Here is a 13,467-nt window from a genome sequence, read left to right as displayed (position 1 = left end):
TTCCCCTTCTTTATTCCCCATTTTACTATGTTCAAGTCACCTCACTTTCAAGGACTTGACAAATCATGTTCTCAGTACTATTTACTTTTTAAAATTTATTTGCACAATATATCATCTTTTGCACACTGGCTGTCGGTCTTTCATAAATTCCCCTGTATTTATTTTCATGTGAACGCCCAAGAAAATGAATCTCAGGGTAGTATATGGTGACACAAACATAATTTGATAAAATATTTACATTGACTTACCAGTGACCAAACACATCACAGTACTAAATGTTACTGCACAAACTCCTATTAAGTACCTTACATCATGTGTAGTTTAAATGCAAGTATCACCAAGTGCTTTCAGATAACCATACTTCCCCCCACCCCTCCACGTGACTCAGCCTCCATTCTCCATAATTCTGAGGATCCCATAACTAGAACCCTACACTCCCCACGCAAAATCAAAGGCTCATTCTGCAGTAATACACCCCCCAATTTTCATCATCTTCCATTGCTTCACTAAGAGACAATGTCAGCCCCAAGACCAACTCTGAACCTTTGTCTGAAAAAAATCAGGAAATTGGGATTAGTTTAGTGGGCACCGTGGTCAGCATAGACAGATTGCGCTGAAGGGCCTGTATTCACGGTGGATTCCTCAATTGCTGCTTCATTATATTTTAATCATTCACTTCTGTAGTTTACTCTCCACATGCAGCAATGAAGATCAATATTCAATACTTCTGCTTAAGTGTAAAATCATGCATGCTGTTACAACTCTGCTGTTTCTCCAAGATACAAACAGGTGCCTAAGGGGGTACTGGACATATTGCCAAAACCAAAGAGAAAGAAATGAGAAATTACATTAGCCTACCCAAGCTACCATCTTGCCTCTTGCCTGCAGATCAAATAAAGGAGTGTGAAATCTAGACACCAAGGCTATCTACAAAGAAATGATCAGTAGCCTCTCAAATCTGCTCTGGCTTTCAAATATAGTTAGACAAGATTGTTGTTTCAGTATTTGTTTTCAACAACCCACACTTCATCAGGTTTAAAGGAAAAAAATTCAGCTTCAAATATATCAACTGACTGAGATACACTGGGATACACCGAAAAGATTCACAGCCACATGAAATTCCCACTCACCTCAGCATGAAATGATGATGTTTTATCCTGAAATAATGACTCATACTTCCAGGTTTCTCCATTTGGGAAAATGTGCTCAGCATATACCCTGTCAACCATCAAAATCCCTAGAAACACCTTCTACATCAAGACAACTCTCCTCTTCAGAATCAATCCCATGTACTTCACACTCCCATTTCATCTCTTGCACTTACCTGCAAGTTCAAAGACAAGGATTATCTGTTCCTTCAGCATCTCAAGACAATTTCTATTAACACATATAAAACGCCAAGGAGCATAATTTTAAGGCGATTTGAGGAAAGTATAGGGGGATGACAGAGGCAAGTTCTTTTCATGGAGAGTGGTGAGCGCATGCAACACCTGGCCTTGGGTGTTGATAGAGGCAGATACACAAGACATTTAAACTCTTAGGTAGGCATATGGATGATAGAAAAATGGAGGGTTATGTAGGGTTAGACTCAACTTTGAGTAGGTTAATAGGTCAACACAACATTGTGAACTGACGGGCCTGTATTGTGCCACAGTGTTCTGTTTTTTGTTCTGAAATGCTGGAGGAACTCAGCACGACAGGCAGGAGAATAAATGGTTGATTCTTCAGGCACAGACTTTTTAGGACCAGAAAGAGAAAAAGGATGAAGCCAAAAAAGGTGGGTGAAGGGAATTCAGTGATAGGCAAGATAAGGTGAGGGGTAGAGTGGACCACAGAAAAATTGAAGGAAGAGAGGAACCAGAAGGAGATAATCAGGAAAAAAGAAAAGGAGCAAGAGGGTACCAGAATGGGTAATGGAAAAAGAGAAGAAATTACCAGAAGTTAGAGAAATCAATGCTCATACGCATTGATTTAGCCTCATCGTGATGATAGAGGCAGCCACAGACAGACATATCAGAATGAAGTCAAACTGAAATGGGATCTCCTGCTCATAATTTTTATTAAACTGTTTTGATTGCTCCTAACAAAATCCAATCTATAATCCCTGTCGTAACACCAACAGCCTGCTTACTGTTTACTGTCTTTTGCCAATTCCCTAATCTTCTCACACCTTAATTTTCCACATTTTAATCTGCAACTAGCACATTTGACCTCAACCAAATGAGACTGAAAAGTGAGAACCTTCAACTGATCCAGAGACAGTTAGTTTTCCAGTTTTAAAAGCTCTTGTTTGTTAACCAAAGTTTAATCCATGTGATCTCCACTTCTTCACACCTCATCTTATTTAGTAACCTTGTGCAGGACTTTCTGCCTAATCGTGTTAAACTTTTATGCTACCACTTCCTTAATAATGAATTCCAGCAATTTCCCAACAACTGAACTAACAGGACTTTAACTTCCAGCTTTCTCCCTTGCTTGAAATATTAAGATAGCTCACGGAACTTTAACTGATGCACTGATTACCATCTTCCCTCTCAATCATCTCTTATTATTCTCGGATGCAAGTCCCATGGATTTCAGTCTTGACCACTTTCCCTGGTGATAATAATAGTTGCACCCCTCACTCTTTTTGCCCTCAATTACACAGTTTTGATATGCCCTGAGTGTCATTTATTTTGAAGACTCATACAAAATTTGTTTAATGTTAATGCTATTGCTACATAGGGAATAATTTACTTTCACTTAATGACAAAGGAGACCCAAAACTTTGTAAGGTCTCTTCACAGAAATGTTAAAATTTCATTTAGAGATAGAAGCTTTCCACACCACCAAGCAAACCCTCCACAAACCCAATTTAATCTGAATCACGGGAAAATTTACAAAGACCAATTAACCTACCCAGTACATCTTTGGACTGTGTAAGGAAACAAGAGGATCTGGAAAAAACCCATGCATTCCACAGACAAACTCCTGTAGGGTTCTCAGAATATTAACTGTAATGTTAACTGCTAATAATAAAATGGCTTCTCTGTAATGTTAACAAATGAGGTAATGTTTTTCTGTAGCTGCGATGTTTGGGTTATAACTACTGATTACAGGGAACTAACCAATGGAAGTATTGTTATTCCATCTGTATGTGTGGGAACTGGGGTTGGTAGTACGCAGGAGATCGGTGAGGAGAGGCGAATAGGAAGGACTTGCAGGAAGCGCTCTGGTAGACCACTGTGGTTGGTCCCACTCCAAAGGTCGTGGAGTTCGGAGGAAATCGAATAGTGGATTAAGGATATTGCGTGAGCTCCAACGTTGTGCATGAACTGTATAATCTTAGTGCCTATTAATTTTATAATTTTGTTTCTCTACTAACCCCATAGTCACAGTAAAATTTATAAAGTGTAATCGTTTAAACGTACATTGTGTACTACCTGATATTTTACGTTGTGGGTAGTACCAGGGGTCATAACACAGCATCTATGCAAACGTGAGACAGTTCGGTGGGAAAATGGCGGTTTCCCCTGGACGAACGTGGGTTGATAGAGCTGAGTGTTATACTCCTTACAGACAATGGCAGAATTGAACCCACACCACTGGGACTGTAATATCATTACACTAACCATGCTACCATGCCATCCCAATTTCCACCAGCCGCAGTACTATTGTGGGAATGAGGGAAAGAAAAAGCACAACAGCCGAAGCACGAAAGCTACAAGGCTTACTCAATAAAGGCTTCTAATTGTCTTCATCTGTACTCTCAAACCAAAGCCACTGTCTCCTCAGATATGCTTACTGAACTTGATTCACAAGAGAGAACTAACAATCTAGAGCGCGAGAATTCACTTATGCCACTAAGGTTTAGCATTTAAATCTGGTTAAATCAGCAACACAAAGTTATTCTAACACTGCTAACAAAACTGTTGGGATTGTTGTCACACCAGAGAAGACAACCACCCAATCCCTACTTAGTGTTCACGTAACTCAGGATCAACAGAAATATTTTCAAGGTCAGTCAGGGAAGGACAATAAATAGCACCCTTGCCAGAATGCCATCGAAATAAATTCTTGTTGACCACTCACGCACAGTAACAGTGCATGTGAGAGTCACTGAGTACTGAAGTAGCAAAGCTGAACAGAGTATTCAAAAGACGATAGATAATTGCAATTGTGAAAGCCTCATGCATTGCCAATAATAATTTTGATGGAATGACATCAGGACTCAAGTATGAAGAATCACAACTGTTCTTCTACACGGCTGAGACCAAACCTGAACTGTATCAGACTGATTGCAAGAATGTGGCAAGCTTGCATGTAGTTGTTTGACTGCATGGTGAATTGATTGGGTCTCCTTTTGGCATGGGCTTTGAAGTATGCACACCTTTTCGTCTCAGCTGGCTCTATTCATTGCTCCCACACTGCAAGTTGCTCAGCATGCACTATTACTAACATGACTTAATAAAAACATTTAATCATACTATGCCACTGTAGTTCTTGCTCTGTACATATGGAACAAAACCTGTGATTTTACACAAGTTAACACACTGAAGTTCAAGTTTACATGTTTCAGCCTGCACAAAATCCAAAATCCTTAAAACTTAAGGCAAGATGTTCCAACTCTGCCAAAATCTTCTGACCCAGGTCAAACTAAGCAAAAGTGGGATACATCAAGCGCAGTAAAGATCAAGCAATTAAAACTTAGGACTACTACCTAGCACACACCCTGGAAGAAATCACCCAATTTAAATATCTTGCAACTTGATGGATGGACTGTTACTAACTGGCCTCAGCTGTACAGAAGAGAATTCCCTGAGGTTTCCCCATCTTAACATTAACTCCATCAATTTAGGATGCATACTACACTTCACAAAATTATTGTAAACAAAGCTCTTACCTGCAATTTTTCTTCAGGGACATTCAACCAATGGTTAAAGGCTTGTGAAAGTTTGGTTCTCACGTGCTTTCCTTGTTGAAAGAAAATGATTTATTACAATTAGTGGCCAATGGACATCTTTCACATTTCCTCTTTGTAGCCACAAATCTAATACACCCAATCACATGATTTCTTGGTCAGTTGTTTCTCCAATATCAATATTCGAGCAGCATGTGTTTCACTGACAATAATTACTTGACCGCACATTAAAGACGTTCTCTGGAATGGAAATCTTTTGCAAGGCGTGACATTTATTGGCCACCCTTGGTTGTCTTCTAGATTACGGTAATAGCTCACTTTCCTGAACCTACAAACACCTGATGACACCACCTCCCCGAATAAATAATTGAATTGAATCCAGATATTCAGTGTTTTCCATAAGAATCAATGGCAATGAATGGAAGTGGTAAGTGATATGGGAACCTTGCCCTCCCAGATGATTGGGACACTACAGAGTTGCAGCTTAAGGACTTCAATGGCTGGTCAGAATCAACAACCTTCAAAGGGAATCAGTCAGAGCAGCATTCAAGCAACAACAGGTGTTTCCTTCTCAAAAGATGAACTAGTAAAGACATTAATAACAACCCAAACAATCTATTTTAACAGTAACAAACAAAATGCTGTTGGAACTCAAGTCAGATGGTCTGGGCCCAAAAAGTCAACTATTTATTCCTCTCAGATGGTGCCAAAACTGTTGAGTTCCTGCAGCATTTTGTGTGTTGCTCTCAATGTACAGCATCCGCAGTTATCTCTTAATTTTAATCATTTTGTTTTCATTCAAATAGTTATACTGATAGAGATTTGAATTCTTCCTCATTACTACTTTTTCTACCTACCTAACACCCAACCCCATGACGGCTCCAGTCCAATATGATCTGACCCAGTATCTTTGGATATTGCCAACCCCTGTAATGCAAAATGCTTCAGGATGTCTCAGCTTCCCTGACATGACCATAAGCAACTTTACATCATTGTTCTGAATCAGTCAAGAAATACCAGAGGCATTGTAAACTAAATTATAGAAACACAGAAAACCTACAGCACAATACAGGACCTTCGGCCCACAAAGCTGTGCCCAACATGTCCTTACTGTAGAAATTACCTAAGGTTACCCATGGCCCCCTATTTTTCTAAGCTCCACATACCTATCCAGGAGTCTCTTAAAAGACCCTATCGCATCCGCCTCCACCACCACCACCAGCAGCCCATTCCACACACTCATCACTCTGAGTAAAAAACTCAGTCCTGACATCTCTTCTGTACCTACTTCCAAGCACCTTAAAACTGTGCCCTCTCGTGATAGCCATTTAAATCCTGGGGGAAAAACCTCTGACTATCCACAAGATCAATGGCTCTCATTATCTTGTATACCTCTACCAGGTCATCTCTCATCCTCCATCACTCCAAGGAGAAAAGGCCGAGTTCACTCAACCTATTCTCATAAGGCATGCTCCCCAATCCAGGCAACATCCTTGTAAATCTCCTCTGCACCCTTTCTATGGTTTCCACATCCATCCAGTAGTGAGGTGACCAGAACTGAGCACAATACTCCAAGTGGGATCTGACCAGGGTCCTAAAGAGCTGCAATATTACCTCTCTGTTCTTAAACTCAATCCCATGATTTATGAAGGCCAATGCACCGTATGCCTTCTTAACCACAGAGTCAACCTGCATAGCAGCTTTGAGTACCCTATGGACTCAAACTCCAAGATCCCTCTGATCCTCTACATTGCCAAGAGTCTTACCATTAAACTATATTCTGCTATCAGTTTTGCCATTTCTAAGCCCAGTTTTGTATCCTATCAATGTCCTGCTATAATCTGACAGCCCTCCACACTATCCACAACACCCCCAAACTTGTGTCATCAGCAAATTTATTAACCCATCCCTTCTCTTCTTCATTCAGGTCATTTATAAAAATCTTGAAGAGTAGGGGTCCCACAACAGATCCCTAAGGTACACCACTGGTCACCAATCTCCATGCAGAATATGACATGCTACAACCACTCTTTGCCTTCTATGGGCAAGCCAGTTCTGGATCCACAAAGCAATGCCCCCTTGGATCCCATGCCTCCTTACTTTCTCAATTTGCCTTGCATGTGGTACTTTAGCAAATGCCTTGCTGAAATACATATACACTACATCTACTGCTCTACCTTCATGAATGTGTTTAGTCACATCCTCAAAAAATTCAATCAGGCTCATAAGGCACAACCTACCTTTCACAAAGCCATGCTGACTATTCCTAATCATATTATACCTCTCAGGATCTTCTCCATCAACTTACCAACCACTGAAGTAAGACTCACTTGTCTATAATTTCCTGGGCTATCTCTATTCCCTTTCTTGAATAAGGGAACAACATCCGCAACCCTCCAATCCTCCGGAACCTCTCCTGTCCTCATTGAGGATGCAAAGATCATCACCAGAGGCCGAGCAATCTCCTCCCTCCCAGAATAGAATAAAAATTTATTCTATTCCATTGTATTTCATTTGCCACTTTCTTGCCCATTTTCCTAATCTATGTCCTTCTGCATCCTACCTGTTTCCTCAACACTAGCTGCCCCTCCACCAATCTTTGTATCATTTGCAAACATGGCAGCAAAGCTATCTATTCCATCATCGAAATGGTTTGCGTACAGCATAAAAAGAACCTGTCCCAACACCGACCCATGTGAAACATCACTAGTCACTGGTAGCCAACCAGAAAAGAATCCTTTTATTCCCACTCGCTGCCTCCTACCAATCACCCAATTACTAACCATGTTAGTAATTTTCCTGTAATACCATGTGTTCTTAACTTGGTAAGCAGCCTCATGTGGCACCTTGTCAAAGGCCATCTTAAAGCCCAAATATACAACATCCACTTTATCCTCCTTGTAAACTCCTCAAAGAATTCCAACAGGTTCGTCAGGCAGGATTTTCACTGAAGGAAACCATGCTGTCTTTGTACTATCTTGCCCTGTGTAGCCTCCTGCAACATTGGGGTGACTACTCCTATGTAACTTCGCTCAATTTTATCCTTGCTCTCCCGTACATGCATGTGGGGTTCCTCCGGGTCTCCCACAATCCAAACACATCATTAATTAGTCATTGTAAATTGTTCTGTGATTAAGCTAGTGTTAAATAGATGGGTTGTTGACTTGTGGCTTGTTGGACTGGAAGGGCCTGTTCTACATGCTATCTTTAAAATGGAGGAATTTGGAGCTGGTAAGTTAGAAACAAACCTTAGACTTAACGACTCCACTTAACAGTTTCGACCTCAACAAAGTTGTTTTCTTTTGGGTGTAGTAAAAATGCAATGTGGCTTGTATTTAAATATTTTGGCATCCAATTTATTAAAACTAGAATCTGGGTAATTGCAGCTTAAGCTCTTCCAGATGAGAAACCTATTCTTGTCACTTAGATTATTTCTCCTATGCCATTTGTAAATGAATGCACTCTAGCATGGATTTTGGGACGTAGTTTCATCATCCCTTTCATAGATCTTTTTCTGCATTGTGGGCAAAAAGAATGATTTGAAGCTTTTAATGTTGCAGTTGTTTCTGAGATTGTGAATTTTGAGGGTTTGAATAGCCAGTGTTGGTGATCTGGTGCTGCCTTGTACATTTTGTTACTTAAATAGGATATAAGAAAGCGTTTAATTGGAGTAAGGGGAAATATCAGGCAGGAACTTGGAAGCATAAATTGGGAACAGATGTTCTCAGGGAAATGTACAGAAGAAATGTGGCAAATGAACAGCGGATTTTTGTGTGGGGTTTTGCATAGTTACGTTCCAGTGAGACAGGGAAAAGATGGTAGGGTACAGGAACCATGGTGTACAAAGGCTGTTGTAAATCTAGTCAAGAAGAAAAGAGCTTACGAAAGGTTCAAAAAAACTAGGTAATGATAGAGATCTAGAAGATTATAAGGCTAGCAAGAAGGAGCTTAAGAATGAAATTAGGAGAGCCAGAAGGGGCCATGAGAAGGCCTTGGCGGACAGGATTAAGGAAAAACCTAAGGCATTCTACAAGTATGTGAAGAGCAAGAAAATAAGATGAGAGAATAGGACCAATCAAGTGTGACAGTGGAAAAGTGTGTATGGAACCAGAGGAGATAGCAGAGGTACTTAGTGAATACTGAAACAAAGTATTCATTATGGAAAAGGACCTTGGTGATTGTAGGGATGACTTGCAGTGGACTGAAAAGCTTGAGCATGTACATATTAAGGAAGAGGATGTGCTGGAGCTTCTGAAAAGCATCAAGTTGGATATTTTTATTATTTTCTAAGATGAGGGGCCCAGAATTTTGGACCCCTCATCTTAGAAAAGATCTCCTGGCATTGGAGAGGATCCAGAGGAGGTTTACAAGGATGATTTGAGGAATGAAAGGGTTATCATATTTCATCAGAACATTTGATGGCTCTGGGTCTGTACTCACTGGAATTCAGAAGGTGGGGGGGGGGGGGGGGGAATCCTCATCAAAACTTTGGATGTTGAAAGGCCTAGACAGAGTAGATGTGAAAAGGATGTTTCCCATGGTGGGAGAGTCTAGGACAGGAGGGCACTGCCTCAGGATAGAAGGACACCCTTTCAAAACAGATGTGGAGAAATTTCTTTAGCCAAAGACTGGTGAATTTGTGGAATTCAGCTGTGCCTGCAGCTGTGAAGGTCAGGTCATTAGGTGTATTTAAGGCAGAGATTGATATGTTCTTGATTGGACATAGCATCAAAGATTAAGGGGAGACGACCAGTAACTGGGGTTGAAGATCAGCCATGATTGAATGGCGGAGCAGACTTGATGGGCCAGATGGCCTAATTCTGCTCCTATGTCTTATGCTCACGGGAAGAAAGTTAAAAACTTCTTAGATGACGTTGGAATTGAACGCACATTAGCTGCTGATAGCGCACATTAGCTGCTATGCTACCTTTTGAGCTGAACTGAGTAACCAAAAAATCTTTTTGTTTTAAGTATCTGTCTTCTTGAGAGACTATTCTCCAGGCTGCATGCTATGACATTTTGTGGCACAGTAACAGCTGTGATCAATTATAATCAAAAACTCCATTTCATTAACCAACTACATTTTTTAAGTCTGCCATTACAACTTATTTTTGCACAATATAGCTATGCTCACTCATTTGACTACTGTATCGAAAACATCAATGCAATATAGATCATAATTGTTTTGCACCAAAAAAGTCAAAAGCAAATGTAAACACGATTGATGAACGTAACGTGTTTGAATACTTGTCCACAGAGCTAGCCATTGCTTACACCAACTAGAAGGTGCATAACAGTTCATCTCCAACATGGCTATATAGGAATGGTGAGGAAACACCAAGCAAATGGAAATCAGAATCAGGTTTAATATCACTGATGTATGTCGTGAAATTTATTTTACAACAGCAGTAGTGTAATTCATAAAAACTATAAAATATATTAAGAAAAACAACTGAATTAAATTAGTGCAAAAAGAGAGCAAAAATAGTGAGGCATGTTCATAGGTTCGTTGTTTGTTCAGAAACCTGAAGAAGCTGTTCCTGAAAAGGTGTGTCTCCCTTCTCTCTCCTGTTCCTCCTCCCCAATGGTAGCTATGAGAAGAGGACATGAACTCACTCATCCTACCCTTAAAGTTGAGGTTAAACAGTTGAATTCAATATTTCAGAATACCTCAGAAAGACTGTTAGGCAAGTGTATTAATAAATGACAACAGTGGATTGATGGAGTTAATATACTGAGTAGAATTGAACGAAATTAACTGTGTAATGTAATTGATCTGATGAATGACCTATTGCCTTGCAGGATGAAAACAAGAATGAAGAGTTAAGGGATGCCAGGAAGTCCCAGGTTAATTAGCTCATGTCAGTATAAACCTTGGTTTCACACAGACCATAGTCCTCCAACTTGCAGGCAGCAGTGCAGTTCTCTACAGACGCAAACGTTCTTGTTGCCTTCACTCTTGCACACTACCACCATTCTTCAACATGTACTGCCTCTCAAATCTGTGCCTTTCATAGATCTTTCCTCCCTGCATTCCTCCAATTATTACCAGTGGCTAGAGAAGATCCTATTGAAGAGCAAAGAAGATCCTATTGCGACTGTAACACAAGCAATCACCCAACTCAATCTTTCCACAGGCTGTGATATTGTTTTTTGTTTTTAAAATTTTTTTTTATTATTAGTTTTTCAAAACATTTTACAAATTAAAAACCCCAAATCCCAATGAAGAGCATTAATACAGTGCAAAATTAAGAATACAATAACAAGGCTGTGATATTGTTAACCACATGACCTTCTTTTAATGCCAGATGAATTAGACCTATCTCAAGCAATTTTGCTCTTTTCTGTCTTGTCATTGCACAGGAGTTACCTGCAATGCTTTTTTCTGCTCCTGTACAATTATCTGTCTCTCAATGACTTACCCCGTGCCTCATTTCTCATATACACACTGCCCCAACATGAGATAATCTGAAAATCCTGTGCTGGATCAGACCAGAACAATCCCTGCAGGTGCTTTACACTGACCATTGACAGTCTTGCAGCTCTGTCTTCACTACCAAAAGCATCAGCCTGCAGGTGAAAACCAAACTCAGGAAAAGGCCATTTGCTAGCCGACAGCACTGTTTCTGCATGCCTGTGATCGTAGGCATATAGAATTAGTTGACATACATTTAAACTGATGTATTGTAAAAATGAAAGTTACCTCACTGCAGGTCGGTAGCCTTATTCTTACACGGGCCAGTTATAGGAACAAAACTGAAGGGACAGGAAAACAAGTGCATCTGTTCCGCTGTACATTACAGGACATCATTCAACAGAGGTGGAACACAATCAGATGCATCAACATCTAACACCCACACATGCCCAGCATGTAGCTGTGCTGTAGTCTGTGGTGTCAGTTGAGAAAATGCTGACATAGGTAATGCAGCTGGCAGTTTACTACAGGAGTATGGCCTAGCCCACTGTTTCTACATCCAGGCCAATGACAGCCAGTTCTCAATGATCCTGGTCCCTACACTTTCCAAATTCTCAGATGACCCAATGACAGAAGTAATCTGCCACTGTGAAAACAGGATCACCCCAGATCCCTGGCCATCAACTTCCATCACCCACATTTCCATCACCAGGTCCACTAACATGCATGTCCACTTTCATCCTGGCAACCCCCACATGTAACACTCACCATCACCGTTATGTGCCATGTCACACGTAACACTACCCATCATAATAACTTGTGGTACAAAGAAAATGCTTTCCTACCCACCTGGCCTCACTTACCACCTTCCACCTATTCTCCTCATCCCCACACAATTTTATTCCTCATTCCATTCCAGTCCTGAAGGGCCTTTGCCTGGGTGTTGTCTATTTATTGATTTCCATAGCTGCTGAGTTCCTCCAGCATTGTGTGCGTGTTGCTTAGGAAAATGGAAATGACAAGATATTTTAAAAAGTGGGGATAACCTCTGGAAACACCAGCAGAATTAGTTCTGTGCAGAATGGTACACAGAAAACCTACAGCACAATATAGGCCCTTCGGCTGTGCCGAACATGTTCTTACCTGAGAAATTACCTAGAGTTGCCCATAGCCCTCTATTTTTCTGAGCTCCATGTACAGCTAATATTGATGATTTGCAAATTCAGATTAGATAAGAATGGAAGAGGAAGCTTATGATCTCACAATCTGAATGTAAGTGGAGCAGTAATGGTGACAGCAAGAGGATGGTGTGGTTAAGTGTCCTGAACCAATTAAAATACAATCGCTCTCAACATTAAGTATCATGTGTGATTTTGATTGGGGACATAACCTTAATCTATCTGACAGACAGAAACCCAAATGGAAGAATCCAATACATGAAAGGTTGGCAAGAATTTGGGAGGTTACCAAACAAACCAGGCTTCATCCCCACATTGAATCAACAGCAGCCAACAGCCTCGTTCATACATCTCTTAACCCAACACAATCCTGGGCCTTATGGAGATCTGCTTCTCCAAAATTGTTCCACACCACATTGGGCCTGCTTGTACATTACAATTATTACATAAGGTCATCTTTATTTATCACATGCACATCAAAATACACAGTTTGCATCAATGACCATGCTTCTAGTGCCAACAGAGCTTGCCCATAACTTACTAACTCTAACCCTTATGTCTTTTGAATAAGAGGAAACCAAAGCACCCAGAGGAAACCCAAGTGATTACAGGAAGAAAATATAAACGCCTTACAGTGACTGGAATTGAACCCCAATTAGTGGCGCTGTAGTATGTTACACTATCCGCTATGCTGCAGACCTCCCCAGTCCCAGCTTCCATCCTGCACAGCTTCAGTGAAACAACCTTCATATCTATATTTTCCAATTTGCCTTTTTGCTCAGCAAAATTTAATTACTCCACCAGCAGGACCTACTATGTGAGTTGCCAAGACCCAAATTCTAGTATTACCTGCAAAACAAGTCTCATCTTTAAAACAAAAGCCTATAGCCAAGGTTTTGATGATCTATTTGAACAAAGAGTAATTTTGTTTTATCACTCATGAAGAATGCTGGTTTTATGATATTAAAAAGGGT

General features: G+C 40.5%; 1 protein-coding gene across 7 annotated transcripts in view; it reads right to left on the bottom strand.

Moving 5' to 3' along the window:
• The window catches only part of ggps1 (geranylgeranyl diphosphate synthase 1), a 98,597-nt gene that overhangs the window by 23,902 nt on the left and 61,228 nt on the right, over nt 1–13,467 (bottom strand). For 5 of the 7 annotated variants that reach the window (XM_073056643.1, XM_073056642.1, XM_073056644.1 and 2 more), the window contains one exon: nt 4,883–4,953. The exons of the other annotated variants lie outside the window; for them this stretch is intronic. In XM_073056643.1, coding sequence (XP_072912744.1) covers nt 4,883–4,953 — 71 coding nt within the window. The remainder of the gene's footprint in view (nt 1–4,882; nt 4,954–13,467) is intronic. 7 annotated transcript variants of the gene reach the window in all.

This window comes from Hemitrygon akajei, chromosome 9 (assembly GCF_048418815.1).
Source record: "Hemitrygon akajei chromosome 9, sHemAka1.3, whole genome shotgun sequence".
Classification (NCBI taxonomy): domain Eukaryota; kingdom Metazoa; phylum Chordata; class Chondrichthyes; order Myliobatiformes; family Dasyatidae; genus Hemitrygon; species Hemitrygon akajei.
Note: the sequence above shows the minus strand (reverse complement) of the source record. Positions and strands in the feature narration are given on the sequence as shown.